The following is a 16,901-nucleotide window of genomic DNA, read 5'->3' on the forward strand; positions in this document are numbered from 1 at the left end:
CCCTAAGAAATCCTATGAAAGGGGGTCTGATTGTCTTCTCTTGCCTTGGTACCAACACTATTAAGTCTCAGTTACACAGTGAAAAGACTGTGGGGGTAAATACAATATTGTGCTTGGATATGCCAGAAAAGTACAGATCACATTTGAGTGAATTCAATCAGAAGAAGGAAGAGATTTGTATCATTTACCAACACCATAAACCCACCTCTTTCTTTTAAAATGTAAATGTAATGTAAATGTTTCTTAGACAAGTTATTTACAAAACCACTGCACATTGTGTGTGTGTGTATGTGTGTATGTGTGTGTGTGTGTGTGTGTGTGTGTTTGCAGGTCCCCTCTACAAATTAGCTTTTTTCCCTTCATGCAACAGTCAAAATGTAATTTTGGTCTATTAAAAAAAAACAACTGTATTGTAATTTCAGTGGGTACATTTGTGTACCATAATATTGTAAATAAGTTATATCATATTTAATATCTGTCATTTAAGGCTTACAAGCGTGTTATTTGTGTGTATTTGATGCTGGAGACGACTGTAGTTAAGACTAAATATCCACTCAAGGTCAGAGCAGGAAAAGAGCATTGCAGTTTCAGCTCCGAGTGTCCACTGCTGTTTTAAATCACTTGTATAAATGTGGACCTTTCTTGACTTCAACTGCTTGTTGTTGTTTGTGCAGATAAAGTGTTGCAAGTATTGGCCGGATGACACCGAGCTCTATGGCGACATTAAGATAACGCTGCTGAAGACGGAGACGCTGGCCGAGTACACCGTGCGAACCTTTGCCATGGAGAGGGTGAGTCATGAGTCATTTCCTGCTCAACTCAAAAATAACACAAACCGTTCCACAAATTCTTCCTGGAGATTTAACTCTATAGATTTGTTGTTTTGTTTCGTCCTCGCTCTAGACAAACAGGTTTCTGTTGTCGTTTCTATTCAGTCAGTTAAAGCAACACGATGTAGTATTTCAACCTGACCAGGTCTGCGTCGCCTGTATTGTTACTATGGAACTAATGGTTCTAGGTCCACGATATAAGAACACAGGCTATTTAAACCATATAAAGTTACACTCCTGAGTTTGTGTTGAAGATAATATTATTATGAAGTGCTCATGTAACACAGGTCTTTCTTCATGGAGTTTGCATGTGTGTGTGTGTGTGTGGCGTTTTCCTTCCTCAGTCCAAAAACATGCAGAGGTTTATTGGACACTCTAATTGACCGTAGGTGTGTGTGTGTGTGAGTGGATGCTTGTGTCCCTGTGATGGACTGGTGACCTGTCCACGACAGACAGCTGTTCATCCCCATTTACATCAATGGGAATGACGAAAAACGACACAGTTGAACTCCAGTCAAAAGACTGTTGCATCAGCTGTGTTGGTTTTAACCAGGTGCTGCTCATAAAGAGTAGTGGTGCAACGGATCATCATTGATCCGTGATCCGTTCGGATCAATATCTTCGGTTCGGGACACACGTGATCCGCGGATTGATGCCCATGTTCAGTCCACACACAGCGTGGTCCCTCCGCGGAGGAACGGAGGAGCTTGAACACCACGCGTCATTTAAATCCCCTGTATGGGAGCATTTTGGCTTCCCTGTCAAATATAATGATGATAAGTTAGTGGATAAAACCGTGACGGTGTGTCGGCGCTGTGGCACAAGAAAGCCACATGACAGTGGAAACACATCAAGCATGACCACGCATTTGAAGCGACATCACCCCGGTGCTTCACTGAGTGAAAACGAAACCATGCTGTGTGAAAACGAAGGCTGCTCAACAACCGTTTATCACCGCGGCATTTAAGCAGCCCCTTGTTGCACAATCAGACCGTTGCTACAGCCATCACAAACGCTATCGGTGTGTTTATAGGTGCAGACATGAGGCCATATTCGGTTGTGCAAAAACGAGGGCTTTAAACACATGCTGAAAGTGCTTGAGCCACGTTACGACGGTGCGCCGTCGCACACCCACTTCAGCGAAAAGATTGTGCCAGACTTTTTTTGCTGATCCGAAAAATAATCCGATCCGTGACTCTGATCCGAGGAACGATCCGATCCGTGAGTTTTTTGATCCGTTGCACCCCTAATAAAGAGTCCATCGTGTGTGTTTCACCCTCTCACCCTTAATGTTTCTTTTTAGAGGGGCTACCCTGCCAAGCATGAGGTGTGCCAGTTCCACTTCACCTCCTGGCCTGAGCACGGCGTACCCTACCACGCAACTGGCCTGCTGGCTTTCCTGCGCCGCGTCAAAGCCTCCACACCTCCTGATGGTGGGCCTGTGGTGGTCCACTGCAGGTAGAGATCACCTCCACTTCATTCAAACTTCACATGATGCATGTTATTTAAAACGTGTACACATAAATCTAATAGAGTCAATTCTGCACATTTCTGTGGGGACCCTCCAAAAATCTCCCACGACGTCTGTGGGTCCCGACCCAGTCTTTGGGAATTTTGAATATGACAGTTGTATTTATTTCAAAGTGGGTTATTTTTCATTATATTAATGTCTCACAAACAGTGGAAGGACTCACAAAAGTCTACATCGCTATGAGCTTTATTTCAAAGTAGTCGCACTACATGTGTCAGGGTGTTGTTTTCCTTCATTATCAGGTAAAAAAAAGCAATGAAATAACAACCGTTTTCTTTAAATGTAACAAAGTATAGTTTTTTTATTTATGGTATGTCGATATATAAAACTTTATACATGATGTTATCTTCATGTTCCGGGTCTAATAGGTTTTATGGCTCCAGATCATTTGATATAGGTGGAGAGGATTCTTGCTGTTTGCAGATAAAAAACAGCCTGTGAATGTGGTCAAATGATCAGGCTGAAAATGGAAGAAGTGTTGTTTACTGTGTTTTATTGAATTGTTATTGTATATTCATATACAAATCCATGTATTTCAATCAATATTTCTATAAAAAATATTGGTCTTAATGCCTCAGTATCAGTACTGTGACAGCCTTACATTACAGACATCACCATATCATGATATAAAAATCCTTTCTAATAACATTATATTTCCCAGCTCTACTCACAGTGTGGTCAAACATGGTCAAATCTCACACCGTTTGTATCAAACCAACTTGGTGAGGTGTGAAAAGACTCTTAGAAATGACTTTAACAATAACTCTAATAACTCTCATTTAACCAGGCAAACACAAAAAGCCACGTTTCTGTGTGAACACCATCTTATTGACATTATTTCTCTGTCTGAATGCATTTAATGGACAAACAGCTGTTGATTGTGAAATGATGTTTTGTGCAGCGAGTTTATAGATTCATGAGTCACCCACTCTTTGACACTTTTTGTACATTTTATTTTGATTACTTTGGCCAAGTCAAGTGCACAGTAGACACTGCTGTGTGAGATCAGTGTGACAGTATACACAGTAAGTGTTTCTAGTGTGCAGCAGCTTTCCCACTTCACTGCTCTGTTTTACATAAATGATGATGTGCTTGTTTAACAGTAGTGCTGCACTGCAGGGAAAACAGGGACAATTGTTTTTTACCCTTTTGTTGAAAAAAAAAAATATTAAAATAATATGAAGACAGATGTGTTACTGAGGCACAAAGCATCCCAGTGTGGGCACTCCGGCAAGCTCAATAGGAGAGTAGAGGGGGGTTCACACACACACACACACACACATGTACCTTTACAGCAGTGATAAGCAAACATATAGACATATAAAAAGAGGCCTTTAAATATGTCTTCTCCCTTATTTTCAGTTATCCTCCCAGAACACAATAGTCATTACATTTGCTGCCCGAACAAAACCTGGTGTTACACTTGTTTGAGCCGAGAATCTCAGTCATCATGAAAGGCTCCCTGCTGAGACTGTTCCATTACAGTGCAGATGCACTCAGACTTGTCCATCCTTCTGCTTCCTCCTCCACTCTCACTAGTATGGGAGCAGGCAGGACTGGCTGCTACATTGTGCTGGATGTCATGCTGGATATGGCTGAGTGTGAAGGAGTGGTGGACATCTACAACTGCGTCAAGACCCTCTGCTCGCGGCGCATCAACATGATCCAGACTGAAGTGAGTGTGGAAGGGCAGCACTGGCTCTGGGGGGGACCTGTGTATACTGGTATCTAGTCATGTTATCTACTGACACACATGCAAATGTTCACAGTTTATTAAGTTCATTATACATCGCTGTCGTATCTATTGAGGGTAAATCCTCATGTCTCGTATATATATATATATATATATATATACATATATATGTATATATATACATACATATTGATATATATATATATGTATATATATATATATAGATATCAATATGTATGTATATATATATATATATATCAATATGTATATATATATATATATATATATATATATATATGTATATATATATATATATATATATACATAAATAATTACAGAGCACATAACAAATAATAAATAAGCCTTGTGATGGGACAGTTTAATGTGTGTCATGTTTCTTTATTCCTCTGGTTGGATGTCCAAACATATTTCCTTGTTAATTGCACAGTTCATGTTGTGGTTCAGATATTGTGCGTGGGCAGTGTTTGGCTCCTCTGATGTACATTTTCTCCACTTTCTTTTCTTCTTTTTTTTTTAAACCCCAATTACAACTACTGTTTGGAAATAATGCCCGAGAGCAGGCAGAGTAGTATGAAGGATGTTTGACAGCAGTAATTAAATGTTATCATTGTTTGTCACAAGTGGGCAATTAACAGTTAGGAGGCTCACTCAATGTTGTTGTGTTTGTGTTACTTTTTAAATTTGTGAATGCTTTCCCGTCTCTCTCAGGAGCAGTACGTGTTCATCCATGATGCCATCCTGGAGGCTTGTCTGTGTGGAGAGACCGCCATCCCTGTGAATGAGTTTGCTCTCATCTATAAGGAGATGCTGAAGGTTGACTCTCAGAGCAACACCTCGCAGCTCAGAGAGGAGTTTCAGGTAACACACACACACACACACACGTGTATAACAACAGTTCACACTCCCTAACCTGCACCTTTAACTTTAAAGCTGTAGTGTGTAACTTAGTTTCAGGTGTAAACTGGTGTATATGGGTATTTGTAATAGAACCATAATAGAATATTTGTTGATCCAGGTGCAAGTCTTCACAGTTTAGTTTTAAGTATTGAAATTATACATAAAAATTGGTGTATCTACTGCCCTTGTCCCAGACTCCTCCCCCTTTTATAAACACCAGAGCTGTAGAGAGTGGTGTCAGGGATTGAAAGGTTTGTCTCACTGAGCACCGCACGCCGCTGCAACTTGGTGTCAGGTTTCACTACCAGACCACGCCCCCTGCACTGATCCCCACTCTCCCTCCCTCATTCAGCTCTCAGCCCACTTCTTTGGCATTTTTCAAAATGAGGCATTGGACAGAGTTAGCTTCAGACTGATGGAGAGAAGGCAAAAGCATAAAAGTAAAAGTGTATGTGGGTTTTATGAAAGACAACATAGTGCAAAACTTAGAATTTGGGGTAAAATATTATTATTTTACAAATATCACATAAGTCACATAAACAGGAAACAGAGTCCATCTGTGTGCAATTAAATCTCAGTGTAAATACGCCTGTTCTGTGAAGGCCTCAGAGTTTTGTTGGACAAACAGCATCATGAAGACCAAGGAGCTCGCCAGACAGATCAGGGATAAAGTTTTAAAGCAGAGTTAGGTTATAAAAAAATATCCCAAGCTTTGAACAGCTCATGGATCACTATTAAATCCATCATCCATGGAAATGGAAAGAGTGCACTCCTACCTAAACTGACAGGCCAGGCAAGAGGAGCATGGTGACTCTGGAGGAGCTGCAGTGATCCACAGCTCCGGTGGGAGACTCTGTCCACAGGACAACTATGAGTCATGCACTAGCAAGAAGAAAACCACTGTTAAAAAAGCCATAAGAAGTCATGTGGGAGAAGGTGCTCTGGTCTGATGAGACTGGAGTTTAACTTTTGGCCTTAATGCAAAACACCATGTGTGGAGGAAACCTGATACTGCACATAACCCTGAGCTCATCATCAACTGTGGAACATGGTGGCAGCAGCGTCATCAGCTGTGGGGATGCTTTTCTTCAGCAGGGACAGGGAAGATGGTCACAGTAGACGGGGAGATGGATGCACCAAAGTCTTTTTTGTAAAGCAAAAGAAGTTTGATGTTCAGCATCTCCTACGTATTTGGTGTATTTCTGTAGCAGCGTATTATGTATTATTCATTTTCCCAAATGGAGGGGGAAAGAATATGTGTCCAGTTCTGTTTTATTAACTTGACTTATTTTCCCTTCGTCTTAATGAATGTCTTTTTCACTGATTGCTCAGACACAAGCGTGATTCATGAAGCATCTTCCACTTGAGAGCTTCAACATTTGCCCTCAGAAAACAAACTGCACTTTCAGGGTTTTCATGTGAAAAAAAGAATCCCACGCTTAGAATGAAACAAGAGTGTCAGTCACCAAGGCTGAGGCTGCTTATCTCATTAGTGTGTACACATGAAAACAACTGCGCCTACTCACAAAGTTTTCCAGTCGTGCAACAGTGTAATGACTCCCCTGATTGGTGACCTTTGGTCATTTTAATTAGAAAGTCTTCTGTGGCTCGTCCACTCATAACTGCAGCCTGTGACTGGACTCACTGGCGATGTTGTATTCATTCTGACTCAACCACTGGGGAGCTGTTCACAATATGAAGCTAGTTAGATAATCACTTCATTTCAATTTCCATTGCTTTATAATGTGCTTATTCATAATGTATGAGATTGCACTAAATGTGTTTTTATCCATTAAGCCTTGTGGGGGTTTGGACTGATAATAAACATGTTTGAATGTTCCCTGGGGATGATTGGAGATAGTTGTGCTTGTCATGTATTGATATTCAGGCTGTCTGACTCTCTTTGATCCCATTTCTGTTACGCTGCATGTGTCTTCTCTTATCTCAATCTGGACTCAAGTGCTTTCATTTTTATCTCTGCATCTAAAATGTGAACACATTCTCAAACACGTTTAATTATCTTCTCTTCTCACTCTTCACGTCTCCTTCACTTTCTTCTCTCCTCCTCCTCCTCCTCCTCCTCCTCCTCCTCCTCCTCTGCCTTTCTCAGACTCTGAACTCTGTGACTCCTCACCTGGACGTGGAGGAGTGCAGTGTTTCCCTGATGCCCAGGAACCGCGAGAAAAACCGCAGCATGGACGTCCTGCCGCCCGACCGCTCGCTGGCCTTCCTCATCAGCACTGAGGGAGAAAGTGGCAATTACATCAACGCCGCACTCGCCGACAGCTTCCTCACGCCCGCTGCCTTCGTGGTGACACCGCACCCGCTGCCCGGTACCACAACAGACTTCTGGAGGCTTATTTACGACTACAGCTGCACCTCGGTGGTGATGCTCAACCAGCTCAACCAGTCCAACTCTGCCTGGGTGAGTGGTGAGGCAGGAGCTAATAACACAGCTGGAGATTAAACTGTCAACACTTGTACTTTTATGATTAATGTCATTATGGTGAGCCTGACTTTCTAACCTATCAGTGTGCTGCTTGTAATTTAGCCACAGGCAACATGTGATAGCATCTTCATCACAGCTGGGCTTTGATTAGTGGCACACAGTGCATTTACTGTACAATAGAAGTTCTCATGACCCAGATACCATGAATTTAATTAAAAATACACACATAAATTTAATCTCAACATGTCCTCTTGGTAACTTTCCTCTGCATGCTGGGTCACACACACACACACATAGAAGTACATTTATTTTAGAGCAGCTTTTAACAGCATGTGCTTTATAGAAAATAGAATACACATCATGAGTTCAAATATTTATTATATTTATATTTATTTACTACGTCAATTTGAGTGTGTTTGTGTCCTTGTATTGTCACTGTGATAACAGAGTTTCAGAATGTCATATACATATATGAATTCATCAGTATAGAATCAATATAGAGAGAGAAGTTGTGGTGTCACATAGTGGCGACGGCGTGTCATCCTTCCTCCTGTTAATTAAGACCTGAATGTGAGACAGGCGCAGCGTGACGACGGGTTCCTGACCTTTACCGGGTGCTCTGCCAACATGTTTGTGCTCGTCGTGCGCTCACTCGTTTCATTTCCACGCTGCTGTAACACATTGTTATCTTTCCCTTCCGTGTTTGCTCACGCGTGGGTTCGTTAGGCTCTGCCATCGTTGCCAAACGCCGCTCCACCACTGTGTCATGTCAGATTCCTGCTCCACATCTCCACCGTGCCCGGCAGCCTCCTGCTGTCGCTTTAGTCTTCTGCTTCCATGTCTTGGTGCGGGTGGATAAACCGTTCATCCCTCCTACACACACACACACACACACACACTCTGAATGTATAAAGATGTGCCCTCCTGATGTTGTTAGTGCGTCTTCCTGCAGGGGTCGCTGTCAAACACAAATGATATCTTTGAAGCTGTGGTGTTTGATGTTCACTCTCCCAGGCCTGGCCGTGGTTTCCCACCCTGTTCATTTATAATGTGCTAATGGTAATGATTTCAGTTCATGAATAATTCAAACGAGGTGACCACTGCTTGACCGAGTGATTGTTCCGAGCTCCGTTGCACATGCCCCCCCCCCCTAAATTTAATTTGCGTTTGCTCTTTGTAGCTAATCATTGTCATTTAACTAATAGTCTTTGCTGTCAATACTCCAGTGTCTTGTTGTGGGCTTCAACATTGCTGCCTCCTGACATCGTGATTTGTTCTGCCTCTGGGAAGTGAGGGCTAATGACCTGTTTCCTCCTCCTCCTCCTCCTCCTCCTCCTCCTCCTCCTCCTCCTCCTCCTCCTTCTCTGCAGCCATGTCTGCAGTATTGGCCGGAGCCGGGGCTGCAGCAGTTTGGCCCCATGACGGTGGAGCTCCTGTCCAGGACGGCTGATGATGATGTCATCATTCGTCTCTTCCGGGTGCAGAATATCACTCGGGTAAGTGTAACCTAGAGCTGCAATGATTCATCGATTATTCACGATGACTTCGTCAAAATGTTCAACTATCTTGATAATAGATTCATCACTTTGGGTGTTTCAAAATTAAAATAAATCTCAGAGTTTTCAGCTTCTTAAATGTGAATATTTTCAGGTTTATTTGCTCCTTATAACAAAGAAACATTTGGGAGCATTGTCATTTGGAGGTCCATCAATCTGACATGTTATGGATCAAATAACTAATTAATCAATCAAAAGACAATGATTGACAAATGAGAATAATCATTAGTTGTAGCTCTAAACCTCCTGTTAATGAAGATGTCAGCATTACATCTGCTTCTGTTCCATTACTATTATTCTGTTGATCGTATGAAATTTGTCGGATATGATTCCTATTTTGGGACATTTGTGAAATTCTACATGAATTCACAGTAAATGTCTGGAATGCACGAGTAGTAGGAATTAATATTTCAGGAATCTCAGGAAAACAAAAACATTTTCCCAGGAAATCAACGAACATCTATTCTTTGTGCGGCTGCAAGCCTCACAGTGATCACTCAAATTTAACAGAACATCTTCATCAGGGCAGGACTGCTATATTTCTCTTGCTTGAAATATTAAAAGGTTCATTGAAATAAAAACAACTGCCATTTAAAGTCCATAAAAAGGTACAACTGCGACGCCTGCATGAGCTTTTTATTGCTTTGTCTTAATAGGTTGTGTTTTACTGGTGCACAACATGCAAACACATACAGTACATCTGCTGCTGTTTTATGATGGCTTATATCTATTTCATCTATGTTTTATGTTTGTTTTTGAAATATGATATTTGTATATTTTGATAATGGGAAACATTATTAATTTTCCCAGGAATCAGGAAATGGTCCTGATTGGATTCCCCAGAAATCCTGTTTCAAGAGATTGAACCCGAATGAGCAGCATGTCTATGTAACCACTTTCAGTTCAGCGCAGCCATGCTGTTCTCACTTATTATCTCCGCCAGCTGCGTGCAGTTCACAGGAAAAAATAGACAGTGAAAATGACTTTTGATCACAGTGTTAATCCTATATCTGACAAATCTGTCACCCCCACACTTTCAAAGTACAAACACCCTCCTGTCTCAATGTGTTGTGGAATATGACGCATGGCTTCATTCTAAAGAGTCCTGAATCATGTTATTTCACGTTATTTCATGTTATTTGTGTATATTTTTAAAGGCAAACATAGCAGCAGACACACTCCCTGTGTGAACTACAGTCACACACATTCAGTACATAAACATATAGATATAAAGATGTATAACAAAGCAGAAGACCCTGGGAACGTTCATCAGATAAGAGAGTGTGTTTCATATGAGAGCATGCTTTATGTTCAGCCAGTGTTTGTGGGGGTTTTGAAGGCTAAATAGTTTTCACAGTTCCTAATATGAACTGGTAGTTTATTCCATGGATGTGAGCCTGTAATCAACACAACCATCTGACACCTTAGTGAGTTACAGTCTACCCTCACTTCAGCTCTGGTATTTTAACTTACCGTTATTTTTATTTTTTAAGTTTTTTTATTATTTGTAACATTGGAACTACCAGAAATCTCCCCGAGAGTTCAATCTCTGTCCCAATAGAGTAACCTAGCAACAGCACATTGGTAGCTCATACACAGGTCTTTAAGTTGTCACTGATCATAGTTGTGCGAGTTAATGAATGTTTGTGACATTGTTCTTCAGTAAAAAAGTCCTGTGTGTAAACAGACAACAGGAAATCAAAATAAATCTACAGAAAACCTCCATCAAAAAAATGGCATCAGAATCTTTTCTTTAATCCAAAAACAGTCCAGTCTTATATCTGTGACTCTCTGTTTCCTCAGTCTGTCAGTCTCCGCCCACCTGATCCCTGTTCTCTCCTCCCAGTTTCCTGTCACCTCCCATTCTATACTATTATATATTATTATTATTATTATTATTATAATATATATTCTATATATATATATATTATATATACTATTTATGACGGCCAATCAAGACCTTGAAGCCAACTTCAGGACTCAGGGTTAAACAGAGACTCAAACCCCGTTTGCCCCCTATAGTGGCAGAAATGACAAACAGTGTGATCCACAATTAAATAATCACATGAATTTACTTCCATTAATAAAATGGAACAACAGACGTTAAAAGAAAGCAGGAGGACAAACAGCAAGTAGATTATGTCATAGATTTATGTAAAATAATGCACTGTTGTGTTTCCTGAGTGGAATAGTTCAGTATAGTACATGTTTTCTTTAGTTAGTTTAACCAAAATAACCAGTCCCAACCATTCCATTCTTTGGCCCTGTAGCGTTGGGTCACCGTGGCCACAGTCTATTCATATCATATAACAGCCACAAACCAAGCATGAAAACAAGAGCTCCTCAATGTCCTCTATTGTTGTCTGTTGTCGTCGCACAGGAACAACATCGCGTTAATGTCCTCACAAGATTCCCTATAACCACATTGCACTTGTCTTTTTCATTGAAAGGTGACAAATAAAATATATTATCATTATTATCATTATTATTGACATGAGTTATTATACTGATGAGTGTTACTGTGATAGAGTTTGAGGACCATTAAGCCGGATCAGTTGAGGGTGCACTCTCTCCAAACTGAAAATGCTCAACCATGACCATGAAAACTGGAATGTACCATTATTGAAGCATTGACTTACTTTCTATTCCAGAAGGAGAAGGGCTTTCATTTAAGTATAAACCAGAGAATCACTACTTTCTGCTTCTATCAGTGTTCTTAGTAAGATAAGATAAGATAAGATAGCTTTATTTATCTCACAGTGGAGAGAAAACGGCATTACAGCAGCTCAACAATAGATAAAAAACAAACAATACACAAGCAAGTAATACAGTAGGAAATTATTTACATATATATATAAAAGTATAAATATAAATATAAATATACATATGTAATAAGGTGCAGTTTCTCTCGGTGGTAAAAAAATTACAATGAGTGTAAACATGGCGTTATGGCAGACCAAAAATGAAATGGGACATAAACATCGTTATAATATAAATAGTATAGAAGCTCTCTGATAGTTCTGATAGTCAACAAAGTTAACTCAGCAGCAGATAACCCGGACACTCATCCTGGGTTAGTTAACACTCAGGAAAACCATCTGGATCTGCTTCATAATGTGCCGTGTCCTGTTGCAACATGACCACGCTGGTTGGTGTGTGAACACCATCAATGTTTTGTTGGGTTGGTGACTGTGTCAGGACGTTCAGACCCCGGGTCATCTTCCAGGCTCTTCTTACCCCTCTTGAATTCAGTTGCAACCACGTCAGCATGAGGGTCCTTGGGGTGGAAACCCTTTTTGTTCCGCACATGTTTGGTAACACTACGGTGACAATTTTGCCGATGTTCACTAGTCCTAACTTTCAAAGTCCTCAATTAGGTACCAACTGTGGGTTCATCGAGAAGGAAACAGTGCAGTTAATATCATGAGATGTGGAATTGAATGCATGCCAAGTTTAATTGCTCTGGCATTAGTCCTTCAGCCAAAGAACTTTTCAGCACCGCCCTCGTACTTGGTACTTGTCTCATCAGATGGTTCTTAAATGCAAAAGTGGAGCAGAGTGGCTACTGGCTACAACAGAGAAGGAGAGTGACATGGGTGAGAACCTGTGATTAGAATGAAAAAGCTACTTTGGCTGTTGCCGCACGACAGCCCTCTTGGAGTTTAGCATGCAGCATCTATGAGAAAATAGATTTTCTGGTCGGATAAGACAAAAATGTGAGGATTTCAAACACAGAAGTGATGATATAACACATTTCAATGTACAGCATTGAGTCAAATACTCCATGCTGTGTATTAAATAAATAAATTCAATTCCATTAAAATGACAGATTCTCTGTATGGAGAACATCCAGTTGTACTTCACTTAACCACTACAATAAAGAGTGGATGTTTCTATTCATTTTGATTGGAACAAACAAATTCCCTTGTGGCTGATAATCATATAGATGTTTTAAAGAGTTTGTGAGGAAGCACATGTGATGATTTACGGTTGATTTGCTGCTTGTCTTCTGTTACTCTACAGCTACAGGAAGGTCAGCTCGTGGTGCGTCACTTCCAGTTCCTGCGCTGGTCCCCATACCGCGACATACCCGACTCCAAGAAAGCCTTCCTCAGCCTCTTGGCTCAGGTTCACAACTGGCAGAGGGAGTGTGGAGAAGGACGCACCATAGTCCACTGTCTGTGAGTCCATGTGTCTCTCATACTGACTGTGTTTGTTTTTAATGGCCAATACTGGGATATCTTTTATTTTTGAGTGAAGTTGCAGATGAGTCTGTTTAGGTCATTTCTGACTTCTTATGAATTCAACAGCTGCTCATGAACTTTATTCTTGTCTGAATTTAAACTAGCTGTGAATTTTAAAAGCTGAAACAGACTGTCTTCTAACAATGTGCCAGACTGCATTCATATTATTCACCCTAATGCTATTATTTTAAACTCAGTGCTCACAAAAGTTCTTTCATTTTATTTATTTTTTCACTTTTTGAATCTCAATAACTCAGCATTACAGAAAAGAAAATGAATCCGTGTCCATATCATTATCTCAGATGTTTGATTTGTCCTCCATGTCCCAGGCTGCGTGTGAGACAGCTCACATCTGTTTAAGTCCCTCGCTCCTGTTTTATAATGAGAACTTGACTCAGATATTCATCTTGAGAGTCAGTTGGCCTTTTCTGACATCATCCTTGATCTGTGCTCAGTCAAACTGTGACATTTCACTCTGAGAGACTGTCTGAGCTGCTGCGTCACGTCTTTATCAAGTTACTCAACCCTCTCTGATCCTCCTGTTCCCTGTGTGTGTGTGTGTGTGATGCTCGTGAGCAGGAACGGTGGTGGCCGGAGTGGTACTTTCTGTGGCTGCACCATGATCCTGGAGATGATCCGTCACCACAGCGTGGTGGACGTCTTCTTCGCTGCCAAGACACTGCGCAACTCTAAGACAAACATGGTGGAGACAATGGTGAGAATGGAGTCTTTTTCTTACTCTTTGGCAACATATTATAACATCAGCCTCATTATATGCTGTGAAGAAACCTCTGTTAACCTAGTTAACCTAGTTAACACTCAGACAGATAAGAACAGAGACAGAGTGAACCAAGCCAGGGCGACCAGCTTGCTCAGGGGGATCACAGGCCTGTTTGGATGGGGAGGGGATTCAAACCACTAACCCTCCGGTTATAAGCCAAGTTACCTTTCCACTGATGATGATGAGGAGGAGGAGGACATGTGAGGCCACACATGTTTAAACTGATGTGAGTGGAGATAACGCAGGTTCATGTGAACGCTTCGTCAGGTGGATGAGACCTCACTCAGGACTCCTGTTGAATTACAGCTCAGTGTGTGATTCTCCATCATTGCTCGCACACAGAGCACGAGTACATGATACTTAGTTTTATTCTACACTAAATCCACATGTTGGAACATGAGTAAACAAAACAACATGTAAAGAAAAGCAGGAAGTGTGGGAGCATGTTTGGTTTGTGTCGTGTTTCTTTTATATTCACGAAGCAAAACCTTCTTCCTCGATGTGTTCTGCAGCTCTGACATTGTGGAGGAGGCGTTACCAATCTCTCCACCCACAGTCACCTCAACACATGAGGATGCACTGCAGCTGTACAACACACATGGTGGGATTTATGGAGGGAGATTACAGCATTATAAATTATACACCACGGATAAATCAGCTCAGTCAGAGTTAACTAGGCTTAGTCTATATCTATATACTGTATATATATATATATATATATATATATATATATATATAAAGCGTTCCCCGCACAGCGTTCCCTGCATCGTTTCAGGAAATCTCTAAACTCCCTGAAACGATGGCGTCTTTACCGGGAACTTTTTGAAAATGGCAAAAAAACGATTGTTTACGTTTGTGGGCGTGGCCTAAGAGAGGGATGCTCACTCTCAGTCACAACATGGCTGCCAAACAAGGAAAGACATATTTTGTCACTTGACAAAAAGCTCATCTAATAGAATCTGAGCATCTTAATATTCTTTACTTTGTCGTTTTGTGGCTGGAAACTGAAGCGTGCGTTGCTTTCTCACCAAAGGCCAAAGGAGAAATCAGCAACTTTTATCTCACACAGGAATTGTTGATCCACTGCTTCTTCCATTAGTGCCTTTTCTTTTTTTTAGACTTTTCATTTAAAAAACCTTTGTTCAGATTTTCTTCAGTGACACAAAGTTACCACATGAGGCAGCAGTAGACCAGCAGTGAGCTTGATCCATGTGAGTAAGTGGTTTAAAAACTCCAGCATCCAAGTGTGGGAGTTCTTTTAATGGCAGAATAAAGTAGAAATCATATTCTTACATTTCCATACACAAAAAAGCTGAACTTCACTAATGCTCATTATTAGCAGTAGTGCTATGCACTGGCCACCTGTCCAGGGTGTGACCCCACCTTTTGCCCTGTGCCGCCCTCATGTGGAGGATAAAGCGGTAGAAGATGAATGGAAAACCCTCTGAACCTCTCCTCTTTTCCTCAGGAGCAGTACCGGTTCTGCTATGAGCTGGCCCAGGAATACCTGGACTGCTTGGAAGCCAGATAGCACCTGTCCCACCCTTCTGGCTCCTCCTCTGGGGGAGGAGTGAGCCCAGATCCAACATCCTGGATTTCTACGTGTGGCTCCTTAGTACATGTATACAGCTCTGGTCATTTTAATTTGCCATGCTTGGATGAAGCGTTTGCCATAAAGACTGATTGAGAATGCTCACTGGATAATCTGGATAATCTGTAACATACACTGATTTACGACCTTATTTTTCCTTATTTATTTTTGTGCTTTTCTTTGGCTCTCTGATACGTCTTGTCCTCTTTTGTGCTGCTGTACATCTGCCAAGCCAGAGGACACGAACAGTTTTCTACATGACCGTTGTCTGAGCAGCAACACTTAGATGATGGGATACACAGAGCGCCGCTGTCTCCTGCCTTACAATAAACAAACACTGAAAGGGAACTACAGTTAATGTTTTGTGTTTGTTTGTAACATTGTAAATGGTGCAATCTGCTCTTAGTAAACATCCCATGTAGTATTGTACTATATTTGAACTTTATCGTTGGTGAATCTGATGATGGAATTTAGGGAAGGGAAGAAAAGTCACATGTGATGGACATATCTGTAAAGTACAGCTGTCCTGGACCTATTTTTCTCTTTATTTATTCTTTGTGTATATAGGTGGGTTTTTGGTTGTTTTTTTGCCCCTCCCCTCCAGATGTTTCTAGATGTATTAACGTTTTCTCAGTGTGCCAATCCAATCTCTCTGTGTCTGTAAATGGGGACCACTTCAGCATCTGCATGCCCAGTCTTCAGTGTTTGTTTTGTCTTCAGTCTGCTTCAGGAAGGATCCTCCTGCTCGTCCTGAGAGAGCTCCGTACCAATAACCACTTGTTGCTGTGAAAAGACGGACAAAACATTGTTGCTTTCTAAATTTGTATTTATTCAATGTCTTTCATTTTCTAAATAGTGTATAAAGCAGGAAAAAAGAAATAAAAGATCATGTTGTTGCTTAACAACCACACTTTTCCATGAGTGTTTTTTTTTTTTTACATGAACTCACTTCAAGGTAACAGCTGATATCACACAGCCAATGAAACAGCGCTGATCACCTCTATAGTCTGAAGCAACGGCATTTGCACTTTACAGGAGTTTAGCTGCCGTCTGTGTGTGTTAGTGTTGGGCAGATACATGAAGCAGACGCCAGCGCTGACACATGGAAACAGTCTAAAAGTGATTCTGTGACACAGAGAAGCAGCAGCAGCAGCATTTCATTCTGTTTTTAATCAGGATTCACAGTCGTCTTCCTTCCCCTCGTGTGTGCATGGGTTACGTCTGAGTTCCCACAGTCCATGAGGTTGATGAGGTCAATAAGAGTGAGTGTGACAGTGGTGTGTGTCCCTGTGATGGACTGACATCCTG

General features: G+C 41.2%; 1 protein-coding gene across 5 annotated transcripts in view; it reads left to right on the forward strand.

Moving 5' to 3' along the window:
• The window catches only part of LOC131447268 (receptor-type tyrosine-protein phosphatase U-like), a 215,901-nt gene extending 199,398 nt beyond the window's left edge, over nt 1–16,503 (forward strand). For all 5 annotated transcript variants that reach the window (XM_058618921.1, XM_058618922.1, XM_058618923.1 and 2 more), the window contains 9 exons: nt 675–791; nt 2,134–2,288; nt 3,901–4,036; nt 4,784–4,933; nt 7,083–7,397; nt 8,792–8,917; nt 13,001–13,158; nt 13,801–13,936; nt 15,471–16,503. In XM_058618921.1, the coding sequence (XP_058474904.1) occupies nt 675–791; nt 2,134–2,288; nt 3,901–4,036; nt 4,784–4,933; nt 7,083–7,397; nt 8,792–8,917; nt 13,001–13,158; nt 13,801–13,936; nt 15,471–15,533 (1,356 nt within the window). In that variant the 3' untranslated portion in view covers nt 15,534–16,503. The remainder of the gene's footprint in view (nt 1–674; nt 792–2,133; nt 2,289–3,900; nt 4,037–4,783; nt 4,934–7,082; nt 7,398–8,791; nt 8,918–13,000; nt 13,159–13,800; nt 13,937–15,470) is intronic.
• Nucleotides 16,504–16,901: the final 398 nt, after the last annotated feature.

This window comes from Solea solea, chromosome 20 (assembly GCF_958295425.1).
Source record: "Solea solea chromosome 20, fSolSol10.1, whole genome shotgun sequence".
Classification (NCBI taxonomy): domain Eukaryota; kingdom Metazoa; phylum Chordata; class Actinopteri; order Pleuronectiformes; family Soleidae; genus Solea; species Solea solea.